This window comes from Salvelinus namaycush, chromosome 36 (genome assembly GCF_016432855.1).
Source record: "Salvelinus namaycush isolate Seneca chromosome 36, SaNama_1.0, whole genome shotgun sequence".
NCBI classification, from domain to species: domain Eukaryota; kingdom Metazoa; phylum Chordata; class Actinopteri; order Salmoniformes; family Salmonidae; genus Salvelinus; species Salvelinus namaycush.
In genome coordinates, this window is record NC_052342.1 from 10,898,998 (window position 1) to 10,912,126 (window position 13,129).

The 13,129-nt window shown below is 42.5% G+C and overlaps 1 protein-coding gene across 1 annotated transcript in view; it reads left to right on the plus strand.

The window, feature by feature from the left end:
* The first annotated feature begins 362 nt into the window (after nt 1-362).
* LOC120030445 (Kv channel-interacting protein 4-like) overlaps nt 363-13,129 on the plus strand; it is a 186,697-nt gene continuing 173,930 nt past the window's right edge. Inside the window, exon 1 of the mRNA XM_038975850.1 lies at nt 363-450. Coding sequence (XP_038831778.1) covers nt 363-450 — 88 coding nt within the window. The remainder of the gene's footprint in view (nt 451-13,129) is intronic.

Genomic DNA, 13,129 nt, shown 5'->3' on the forward strand with positions numbered 1-13,129 from the left:
GAGAAAAAGAGGGAGTGCAAGTGATGCAGAGCAGCACCGTGGGGACCTTGAGGTAAACTGCCAGTGAGGAAATATTAATGACCCTTACAGCGCTCACTGTGTAGCGTCCCACTGGGGATCGGAGCCTAGGCGCCGGAGAAGCCCTGAGAGAGGTGTCACATTAAGAGCAGCCCCGGGGTGCTCTCCACAAAGCGCTCCCGCTCCCGCCTCCACCACAACCACTCTCACACTTACACCAGGGGCACGCCGGGGAACGTAGCCACACAGTGGACTAGAGGAGAACCCGGAGAGAGGAACAAGAAGGATTACACCCCGAAGAAGAGTCCCCATTCCCCTCGCGACCCCTGACCCCCTGTGCCAACATGAGCAGCTGCAGGAAGAGGTGCAAGAGGGAGATGTTTAAGTTCGCTCAGTACCTGTATAGACTCGTCACGGGCACGCTTCATGCAGGTAAAGTTTCTGAGGGGCTTTGTGCCATCCCTTGTCTTCTACTGTGTTTTGTGTGTACAGTAACTATCTTGCTTTCAGTCCTGCTGAGATGGGCTGTAGCCTAACAGTTGTAATCTTGGAAGTTAAGTTGTCGTACTTTTGGAAGCTGCTCCTAAACGTGTTCATTTATGGTCACTTGCTTCACGGTGCAGAGCAGAGCTTCCACAGAAGCATAAAACTTCCACTCAGAGCTAGCACACTTTAATGCTTGCCGTGCCTTGTGGTGTCTAGCTCATGTATACGGTCATGACTCTAGGCCAAGTTGGAGTACAGTGAAAAATACCGGAGTTGGAGTGTGCTTTATTACATGCGCCAGGTCATTGCGTATATGTGTGTGTGTGTGTGTGTGTCAGAGTGATAGATTGGTAAGGACGAGTGTGGGAGGGACTGAAAAAGAGGTTATCTCCACCTTGGACAGGTGCCTGAATATCTGTCACTGATCGCAAGTAGTGTACAACCCTTCCAGCATGCCTGAGCTACACTACACAAAATGTGACGTAGTCACTGAGAACCATTTACACAGCTTCATCAAAGAAGCCCATAATATTTTATGGTTTTGTCATAGATCAATCTGAGAATCATTATGGCTGACAATCCAACAGACTTTCATACCTGGCCACAATTGATTTATAGAATACTGCATTTTACTTCATATGCAGTATATTTTTATGTTTAAGGTTATAAACGAATCAGTTTCCTGAACATTTACTTTCAGGAATTCATAATGCTGTTGGTTCCAGTGTATTCATGGACAAAGTGTGGTCTTTGTCATCGAAAGTGACGAAGTTTCATTCAGTGAATATATCAATCAATTGGCAAAGTTACCTCGGCCAGCGTGTTGCTTGCTCCTCAGCGAACTTCTTGACAGGTAAATTATACAGCCTTATACTGCATCGGAAAAATGTGCGTATATCTAAAATAATTCCTACAGTGACTGTCTTGTTTGCATGATTTAGGTGTCGTTGTAAAACTCATCCCGAGTACGCCTATATTAAGAGATGTATTGTAACTTCAGCACCAGCTAAACTCCCACGTCTGAGCTTTGGCGATGGGACTGATAATGAACAAATGAGATTGAACCAGATTACATATTTGATTACGTTCAATACAGAACAAAGGTTACTTATAGTAGAAGGTGGGGAGAACATGTTCTATAGATACTGTATGCATGCAGTAGTTATATAACCTACATATATACATTATTCATTTAATCAGTGTTTGCTTGTCCTTCTCGCTCATTCAGATGATGTTCATGTATTATGAGGACACTGGCTTTTGTCATCACCAGAGTTCATTGTCATCTCTGTGGTCTCCTTAGGCTAGTAGACATCATGTCCCTGTCTTGTTAGTACATTCATTTGGCTGTCTAGCAGAAGGGCTGGTTGATTATCTCCCTATGTGTATGAGGTGGCCCTAAGCCTCTGAGGTGCTAAATGAAAATGCTAATGACTGACAGAGGCAAATGTGCACCTTTATGAAGTGGTATGTGGGACTGAATGTATTTCTTGAATAGCTGCTCCATACTCATTGCATATGGACATTAATTAATGCACGCATGCCAATAATACGGTCCTTGCCACAAAGTCAAAAACCCTGCCTATTTCTACAATTTCTCTTCTTAAAATCGTTATCCTAACCGCACTGCTAACCTTATGCCTAATCTTAAATTAAGATCAAAAAAACATTTGTTTTCATGAAGTTAACGATTATAGCCAATTTTGACTTTGTGGCTGTGGTAACTAGTGGAAACCCTGTAACACATGTACAGTGCATTTTTCCTCTCATCAATCTACACACACTACTGCATAATGACAAAGCAAAAACAGTTTTTTATGTGGGGTTTTTTGCAAATGTATTCAAAACTGATCATTTACATAAGTATTCTGTAAATTACTCAGTACTTTGTTGAAGCACCTTTGGCAGCGATTACAGCCCTGTGTCTTCTCAGGTATGACGCTGGAAGCTTGGCACACCTGTATTTGGGGAGTTTCTCCCATCTCTGCAGATTCTCTCAAGCTCTGTCAGATTGGATGGGGAGTGTCGCTGCACAGCTGTGTTCAGGTCTCTCCAGAGATGTTCGATCGGGTTCAAGTCCGGACTCTGGTTGGGCCACTCAAGGACATTCAGAGACTTGTCCCGAAGCCACTCCTACATTGTCTTGGCTGTTTGCTTAGGGTTGTTGTCCTGTTGGAAGGTGAACCTTCACCCCAGTCTGAGCTCCTGAGTGCTCTGGAGCAGGTTTTCATCAAGGATCTCTCTGTACTTTGCTCCGTTCATCTTTCCCTCAATCCTGACTACTCTCCCTGTCCCTGCTGCTGAAAAACATCCCCACAGCATGATGCTGTCACCACCATGCTTCACTGTAGTGATGGTATTGGCAAGGTGATGAGCGGCGTGAGGTTTCCTCCAGATGTGACGCTTGGCATTCAGGCTGAAGAGTTAATCTTGGTTTCATCAAACCAGAGAATCTTGTTTCTTATGGTCTGAGTGTCCTTTAGGTGCCTTTTGGCAAACTCCAAGCGGGCTGTCATATGCCTTTTACTGAGGAGTGGCTTCCGTCTAGCCACTCTACCATAAAGGCCTAATTGGTGGAGTGCTGCAGAGATGATTGTCCTTCTGGAAGTTTCTCCCATCTCCACAGAGGAACTCTGGAGCTCTGTCAGTGACCATTGGGTTCTTGGTCACCTCCCTGACCAAGGCCCTTCTCCCTGATTGCTCAGTTTGGCCAGAGGTTAGCTCTAAGACGAGTCTTGGTGGTTCCAAACTATTTCCATTTAAGTATGTTGGAGGCCACTGTGTTCTTGAGGAGCTTCAATGCTGCAGAAATGTTGTGGTACCCTTCCCCAGATATGTGCCTCAACACAATCCGGTCTCTGTGCTCTACAGACAATTCCTTTGACCTCATGGCTTGGTTTTCCTAAGACATGCATTGTAAACTCTGGGACCTCATAGACAGGTGTGTGCCTCTCCAAATCATGTCCAATCAATTGAATTTACCACAGGTGGACTCCAAGTTGTAGAAACATCTCAAGGATGATCAATGGAGAAAGGATGCACCCGAGCTCAATTTTGAGTCTCATAGCAAAGGGTCTGAATACTAATGTAAATAAGTTATTTGTTTTATATTTATAATACATTTCCAAAAACCCGTTCACTTTGTCATTATGGGGTATTGTGTGTAGATTGAGGAGGAATACATGTTATTTAATCCATTTTAGAATAAGGCTGTAACGTAACAAAATGTGGGAAGGGGTGTGAATACATTTCGAATGCACTGTAGAGGACATCTCAGCATTGGGGAAGTTAGCGGTTCAGTACCTGACTGGATTTTGTTGGATACGATATCTGGTTGTAGCCATGGTCAACATGGTAAACAACAACAGTCCACAGGCTCGTCCTTGGTGGTCTTGGGGAGATGTGTCATGATGGATGTCCTCCACCAATGGGCAGCCTTGCAGTGAGATGTCACGATTGCTCCACCAATGGGGCAGAGTGTAGGAGGGTCTTTTCCACTCAATTACACCAATCGTTGATGTGATCACCGTTGGCGGTACGGAGGAAGGAGAGCACCATCTCTCCACCAAATGAGATGTTGGTTTCCATACCTACAGGAGATTGTGGGCAGGTTACACGTCAGCAATTGTCGTCCTCCCTTGCTTCATCAGAACATGTTTATGCATTTGTTCATTGAAATATAGATATTGTTTTCTCAAGGTAGCATTATTCTGGCCTTTCATTTTACAAATTGGGGGATAATATAGGCCCAAATGAAGTACATTTTTGTCAGTAATTTGTGTTTGGAAACTTCAAAGGCTCTCTTATTCCAGGTCTGCGGATGCACCAGTAAAACATGCTTTTTATAAAAAGAAAGATGAATCTACTTAGTGTATTTTGCTTAGTCTTTTCTGGCAGTTCTCTGTTTGACAACTAAAGCCTAACTTATTAATTATTAATAATAATGAATAAATGGAGACGCTGTAATTCCCATTGGAGGAAGCCCAATTCCTGTAAGCTCGCTGAATTAGGAAAACCAAAATGTTATAGACCACTTAAAGCCAGTTGAGCTGTTCTAAGTGTGCATTGTCTCTTTCTCTAAACCTCCAATACCCATTGGTGGCATCAAATTTGATTCTGACACAGCAAAGTGTTCACAATTAAATACAGTATGTAAGTTTGATCAATAGTAGTATGGATTTGTAAGAAGCCTAATGGTTTGATATGGAGGTGTTGCACTTTTGCTGTGGTGCTTTTATCTGAAACGACAAAATCCAGATAATGCAACGTGGCCGTCTCTGCCAGTTATTTGCACATTTGGTGTAGAGCGGTTGCCACTGAACTAGGCTTATGTCCCCCATCTCTAATCAGTTATTTAGTATAGTCTAGCCCTGCTCAGTTTCAGATATTTAGATATTTTAGCCTTTTCTTATGGGAGAATGAGAAGATGCTCTTCAAGAGTGACTTAATGTGTTGTAAACCACCAATGCTGCTGCTCATTTGTATTTGGTATGAAAACATATGCTGAGGGGTGTAACTGCCAACAGCCAATGAATTTGATGATGCGATGCAACAAGAAGGGCAGTCATACCTGTGATGCAAATCAAAATTGTATAGGTTCTTAAGCCATAAATCAAAACATCCCTATTATCTGAGCACTGAGGGAAACACATTTCCCTTTTAAGTAGTCATTTTCACTGATTGAGAGGGGGGAAGAAAGAAGGACTATTCACCGAAGTATTAATCAAGTGTATTAGAAGTTGTAAACCAGTACGTATTCCGTGTTTACGCCTAAGCGGCCTAATTTCAGAGTCAATCCTTGCTTGTCAATATCCCCTCAGACTTTGCGCAAACACTCTGCACAAGTTTTCCAAGTCTCCCCTGTACATTAGGCATGCCTCTTCTTTTCTATGCCGCTGGTGCCCCTGCCTGCGCTACAGACAGCGTGCTGTAAATCTGCCATTTGCTCCAGATCAGAGGCAGATATTTTCCTTTCTATTTTATTTTCCCCCTCTCCGGTCGGATGGCCACCTTAGCATTCAGCTTTCACCCGGCGGCGGCTCCTGTAATACATCATTTTCAGCCGGACAGGCTCAGACACCTGGTGCTCATTCTGGAACATTACCTCCTATTTCCCTCCTGTTTTGTTTGTTTTTGAATCACTTACCTGGGGAAAGTTTCCATACAACGGACTGCAACAACTTCTCTCCCTCCCTGTCAAAGTAGAGGTGTACAGGCTTCTAGATTCTCTTGGAAGCGGTTCAGTGGTCCCTCATTGATTAAGTTATTTCATTTCGCTTGTCAACGAAATTACTTTGAATTCTGTCGAGACTAATATTTTCCCGTCCTTGCGCTTCCTTATTGAGAAATGTTGTACCGTCGGGGCTTAATTCTGTCGATTCAGCAGAAGATGTGTTCATGGGAAGTTGCTTGTAGGGAGGGATTTGCATAAACATTGCAAGTGTTTGGATCCAGCCCTAAGCTTAGGACATTACTGAGACCCACTCGTCGTCTCATGTCTGTTACAAAGTAGGGTCTGTTTGGAGGTTGTTTGTGTTTGAGTGTGCATTTAGATATGAGCAAAGGTGTGCATTCACGGGACCGTCACCATTTTCCTAGTGTGTTTATTTTTTGTCTTTGTGTGGATGTGCCTTCAAGCGTGTCTGTGACTGGGGCATGCACATGTGACTGAGCTTGTGAAGGCTTTCCCTGCCCCGTGATGACAGGTTGTACTTCTTTCCCTCGCTTTATGTTCCACCTGTCCTCTGGAAACTGCGCTCTCAAAGCCCGTAGTCCCGGACCAAACACTGAATATTTAATACCGAATTGCAGATTGGGTTGGCATGTTGTTGGCCCTCACAGTACGTAGTCTACCTGTTCTGTAACCAGAGAAGGCTCACTGTTGAACTCTGTGTGAAACCCAAATCAACCCCTAGTCTTTACCTGCTAGGCACTGTAGATCTGAAACAATTGTATACGTCTAAGCAATGTGGCTAAAATTCCACCCAGCCTATCGGAAGGAAAAGCGACGCAATGACAATATTGATTGAACCGATACACACATGAGTTTTTGTTGTATACAGTCCATGCGGCCCAACTCCACATTTCATTTAGATACAACAATGACCGATGGTTGACGAACGTTTCATAATGTTGCCTTTCACCTCCAGTGAACTGATATGGCATCTGCTTTAGAACCTGAGACGCACCCTTTTACCAATATACGAGTTGTGTGCAGAGAATCAAGATCTGATGTGACTCGTTACTTTGCAAATTTGCTAATTATTTCCGATAGAGCTACTCTTCTCAAGATAATTGTTGGTCCATATTCTATAGTGAAAACGTACTTGGTGCGTATAGTGCTTTCTGTAACCCAGCCCAAAACCCTAAAGTCTCGACAGATTAAGCCTAGTCGTTCTATTACAGGGGAACTGGCCCATTAAGTCTCTCTAGGATATTCTGTTGCTTGCAGCATGCTTATGTTTGTCTCATAATGATACAGCAATGACTCTGCAATTGTCTTTCTTGAATTTGCATTCCATGGAGCCTGGCTCATGCTGAGACATTCTGAGGCCAACATATCACAAAGCAGCTACACAGTACAAGCAGCATCATAATTAGATTTAATTTAGACTGAAAATGTTCAGACAACCCCTAGCTGCAGACGGAGCCAAGAAAGTAAAGTAGGACAATAGAATTACCGCTATCAGAGGCGAGAGCTATTTATTCTACCTCTGTGACCGAACGTCCCCAAACCTCCTTCAGCTGATCTTAGAGATCAAAGGCATTTTGTTTAATTCATCCTTCATTTAGACAGGTAACCAGGCCCAGTTGACATGACACCAGGTGACATAAGACATGGAGTGTCTGACAAGGGCATTAGTAACGTCTTATCAAGCTGTTCTACACATAATTGAACAAAAATGGCAAAATCTCAAGACGGTATCCGGTATCCATCTCCGTAGCATGTCGGCCCATGTCCAATGAATATTGACCTTTCATGGCGACCCCTTTCCCACAGTTCACTACCTTTTAGCACGGACCAGGAAGAGGTCAGCTCTCTTACCACGTCTGATTCACTGGCCCCTTGTCCCCAGAGGTACCGCTGCTTTGTTGCCGTCAGACTGGCATGGCTTCCTGGACCCAAGTTGGCACTGCTTGCCCGCGGACACAAAGCGAGCGATATCGGACTCCACAGTCCAAACAACTTATCCCTCGGGCTGGGATGGATGTAGTAAAGCAATCCAGCTCACTCTTATCTTAAAGAGAGGAGGGAGAGGATGGGCATGATCAATTTCTTTCATTTGGCTACTCGGTTGTCTTCCGCCAAGTTTCTAAGCCAAAAAGTAATTATGCTGGTAAAAAAAGAAAAAGATTCTTGGCTTCAGCAATCCTCCACCCCGTTATAAATCAGAAGTTAAGGCAACCAGCTGTTATTCTGACTTTGATTATGTGTGTTTGGCGCCAACTTCTCCAAAAAACCCTCACGAGTGCGTTATGATGTGAGCACATAGCTCACATACACACCAGTGGATATGGATGGCTCAGCCTTCTAGTAGTCGCTGTAGAGCTAGAAACCCCATCGTTGAGTAGCCCGTTATTAATTGGACTTACAATGAGTAATTAGATAATGATGAGCTTGTCAAATTAATGTCACCCTCAGGGTTGAGAAGTGATTACAGCACCCTGTATCCAGGGACTAGAGCTGGAGTTATTGTGTATACGCCCCCACACCCCTGGTCTACCAGTTTATAAACTGGGTGGTTCGAGCCCTTAATGCTGATTGGCTGACAGCCGTGGTATGTCAGAGCATATACCACGGGTATGACAAAACATTTATTTGTACTGCTCTAATTACGATGGTAACCAGTTTATAATAGCAATAAGCCACCTCGGGGGGTTTTGGTATATGGCCAATATGCCACGGCTAAGGGCTGTATCCAGGCACTCCGCATTGCATCGTGCTTAAGAACAGCCCTTAGCCGTGGTATATTGGCCATATACCACACCCCCTCGGACCTTAATTCTAGTTACTCCTTTGTTAATGTGTACATATTTAATTCACTGTATACATGCGCTGTATTCTTAAACAAATTAGTATGATCTGTCTTGTATGTCGGCAGCATTAAGATTTAGTTATTTATATGAAACAAGTTTGATCAAGTAAGAACTTTTGAATGACCGACACCCTAGGGTTGACTTTGGAATTGTTTTAGATTCATGAATTGTTGTTTACATATTACGGTTGGATGTTCTGGTGCAGCTCGGGCAGTTTATGGTGTTGATTGAGGACGTAGTAGCTGAGGAGTAACTTTCTTTCTTACTGTGTGTTTTGTATTGATTTTCTGTTTTGTGTTATTGTATTTGATTGTTGTATTACTGTGATCAGGGCACCCTTGGGAATGAGCCCCTGATCTCGATGGGTTTTCCCTGAATAAATAAAATATTTTCATTAAAGGAAACACGGCAAAAGTCAGTGACATTTACATTTGCTTAGGTTGTTTTTAAGTAGTCTGTGCCTGTGGCGACTGCAATACAATCAGAGAATTCACCAGTCCCTCTGGATACCGAGAAGTCATTGTTTTTCTGCGATGTACATTGGCCTACTGCTCCTAGTGATCCTAGCCTGCAGTCCATTCCAATCTAGCCCCTATAGAAAATGTAATCAGTTTTCCCATTTGCACTAATGTTTGTAAATGAGAGTCCCTTTCACTAGAAAGAATGGCCAGGGTATTTTTAGCAGCAGCGTTGGAGGGCATGGTAGAGCGCTGAGCTCTGTGTATTGGATACCTCTGTACTTTGATGCCTCCTGGGGACCCACAGACCACAGATGCCTGGGTAGAGCTGCTGCTGCAGGAGTGGAGCCAAATTGAAAACCTGCAGCGATTATGGACCTGCTTCATTATTAGATAATGATGTGAAGAAGAGGCAGGGCCGTCGGACCGGAGCCGAAGGACATTGAACAGCCAACAAAGGCTTTGCCCTTTTAGATCAACACAGGGATCTTCATTTGTTTGGTGTTGATTTGTGTTATTGGTTCCTCGTGTTTTATCACCTCAGCGACTCATTCCAATACCTCAGCACCTTTTTGTGTTTTGGTGCTCCCTCAAGTCATCATTACTGTTGTAAACTTAGATTTAAATTTAGATTACTAAATTCTCCACCCCCCCTTCTCCCCGCCCTGTTGCTTGCGCACTCAATCCATCTTGTTCTCTATCATCTTTCTCTTTTCCTCCCACTCTTTCTTCAGTGTTTTACGTTAGCGTCGGCTGTCTGCTAATCATTTTCAGCCGGCTACATTTTCCACCTCATATTAACTAGGCTACTTTTCAATTAAAAGTTTACATTTGCGGGCCTCCCGAGTGGAGCAGTGGTCTAAAAATGTTAATAATAATAGGGATGCAGGATATCGGTAAGCATATCGGAATCGGCCGATATTAGCTAAAAATGCCGGCATCGGCCCAATGTCTAGTTTAACGCAGATGTGCAAAACCGATGTCAAAGCTGACTTGCATTCCTATATAACATAGGTAGATGACGTAATGAAGCCACAAGAAATACCGCGCTGCACGTGCAACACAGCATTCCTAACCTAGCCCACAATGACTGCTGTGTGGATCTATTTTGACGTTTCAAAGGAAGATAACAAAAACGCCGTATGCAACGTTTGTGCTGCTATTTCCAGAGGGAGAAAGTGAAATAGTTCCTTACCACAACCTAATTACTAATTTGAAAGTGCCTCACCCCCAGATGTTCAACTACTTTAGTTTTTTCCCCTGCTTTTGTTCTAAGTGCACACTTCCAACAAGTTCAAGTCCAGCAGCCATTTGAAAGAGTAAGAACATTTCAGCTAAAATTTCCGCTCAAGGACGAAATCCATTAATGGAATTCATTGCCCTTGACAATCAACCCTTCTCTGTCATGGATGATGTTGGCTTTTGCCGACTGGTCGAGAACCACGAGCCCCGGTACACACTACCAAGTAGGTGCTATTTTTTCAGATGTAGCCCTACCGGAGTTACACAGTATTGTTGAAACGCACATCCATGAGCTACTTGCTATGGGCGTCACTGCTATTAGCTTCAAGACTGACATTTGGACCAGCGACGTCAGCCCCATAAGCATGCTGAGTCTGACAGCACACTGGGTTGACGAGGATTTCGTACTGAGGAAAGCTGTATTGCATGCTCAAGAATGTGCTGGTTCTCATACCGCTGCTTCCATTTCAATAGCATTTGAGAACATGTTTGAAACTTGGCAACATGAAAACACTCCTAGTGCCATTCGAACAACTGACTCGAGAAATAAGCTCATCAACTGCGTCTGCAGCAGACGTGATACCCTCTGTCAAGGCATTGAAACGCCTGCTCAACAAAACTGCCGACACAGACCGTGGGGTTAAACTTGCAAAAGTACTCTACTAGACGCTGTGAACAAGCGATTTGGTGGCATTCTCTCTGAGCCTCTTTACTGGGTCGCCACCATGCTCGATGCTAGGTACAAGGACCGCTACTTTGATGCAGACAGGAAACAGGGTTTACGTGAAATGTTAGACACAGCTGGACAAGATGGAAACGGACACAGTGACGGTGCGCACTGAGGAAGAGAGGCCATGGACAGACAGAGCTGAAACTTCACTGCTTGACATGTATGATGAAATCCTGGTTGAGAATGAAAAGAATGAACAACGAAACAGCACAGCAAGTAAGTGAAAGAAATAGGTTTTGATTATGTTTTACTGGTAATGGAGACATACGTAAATGCCAACAAAAATAACTTTTTGGTGTGTGTGTTTCAACTATTTAACTGTACTAGAATGCTTAAGACTGCTAAATCTATTTTTTTTTATTATTATTTTTTTGTCAAGGGAAATATTGGATATCGGTATCGGACAAAAATGTAATATCGGTGCATCCCTAAATAATAATTTCCTATATGGTGAATCATCACTGCAGGAACAATTGGGAGAGGAAATATGATAATTAGTGTCCTCACGGAATCAAGGCAGTAAAACTGAATTCAAAAATATATAAATTATTGACCTTAGTCAGCAATCAACTACTGTAAATGTATTGAAAATGTAATTTGCCCAAGTTTATCTTAAGACATGAACGGAATGCATCAGTGATTCGTCTTTCCTGCAACTTTCTGAAGAGGCAACGAGAATGCCCCTGTCTCTGTGTGTGTGATGCGCACGTCTACCACTTTGTGTAGCTGTTAGCGATAATGCTAATGAAAACGGTCCTCTGGTAGATAGTCTTTCCCAAAAACATTAAATTGAGGTTAACTTTAAAGTAGCCTATGCTTACCTGGCAGAATGATATTATGATTATTTTCATCAATCCAGTGGGTATTTGTTTCGCAAACTGTACCATCACGTGTGCTACAAAAGCACAGCTAAACAGCCTCTTGTAAGGTGTACACTTTAATTGAAGGGTAAGTACACCTCAATCTACATTTCTCAGATGTTTCCCGGACCTCAAAAGTGGTCTGATGTGGTTTAATTAATGTGTTTCTATTTTTTGCCGGTACATTAAAACTTGAGCGAAAACTTACATTGTGTGTACACTGTGTCGTCACTCGACGATTTTTCAGCGGTGGTGTTTCCGCCAAGTCAGTTTGGTGGAAACACCACTGGAGGGAAAATGCTCATATTTGTGGATTTTAGAATATTCACATGAAAATCTGTCGGGAATTAGATGGAAACCTAGCTACTGACAAGATCGACAGAAAAGGACAGAGGTGTAACTTAGAGCCCAAGAAAGTGGTTTCCACAAGTACATAGAGTAGCCAGCCAAATAGAGACAGTAGCCAGCCAGGCTTCCAAGGACATCTATTTTGGATGGCCTCTGGTAAATTTTAATGCCTCGATTCCATCTGAAATATACAGCAAAATGATTTAATAATTTATAGAGTTTACCTCCCAGATTGGAAAAATTACTTTACAATTTGAATGACTGAAAATGTATGAATTCAGTGTATTGTTAGCTGTTTTGGTTATTGTCTAGGCCTATACGATTCAGGACTATTTTCTAAGTAAGAGAACATTAAACCTTTAACCGGTCTTCGAGATGAAAGTGTTACTTTGCCACAATGATGTTTGTTCTTCAAAATATACATTATATTAAAACTGAAAATAGCACAAATTATCATGAAAAATAAATTAAAGGTTTTGTTTTCCCAGGTGTTTGATCTCAATCTAACTTTTTTAATAGAAAAATAACATTTGGATGTTCTAAGTCCACAGTAATGCTTAAAAACTCTTAAGGATCGGACCCTTTTTCAATTTTCACCTAAAATGACATCACCCAAATCGAACTGCCTGTAGCTCAGGATCTGAAGCAAGGATATGCATATTCTTGATACCATTTCAAAGGAAACACTTTGAAGTTTGTGGAAATGTGAAATGAATGTAGGTGAATATAACACTTTAGACCTGGTAAAAGATAATACAAAGATTTTTTTTTTTTTTGTACCATAATTTTTGAAATGCAAGGGAAAGGCCAAAATGTAATATTCCAGATTAGGCAGAATTTAGATTTTGACCACTAGATGGCAGCAGTGTATGTGCGAAGTTTTAGACTAATTCAATGAACCATTGTATTTCTGTTCAAAATGTTGTATGAAGACTGCCCAAATGTGCCTA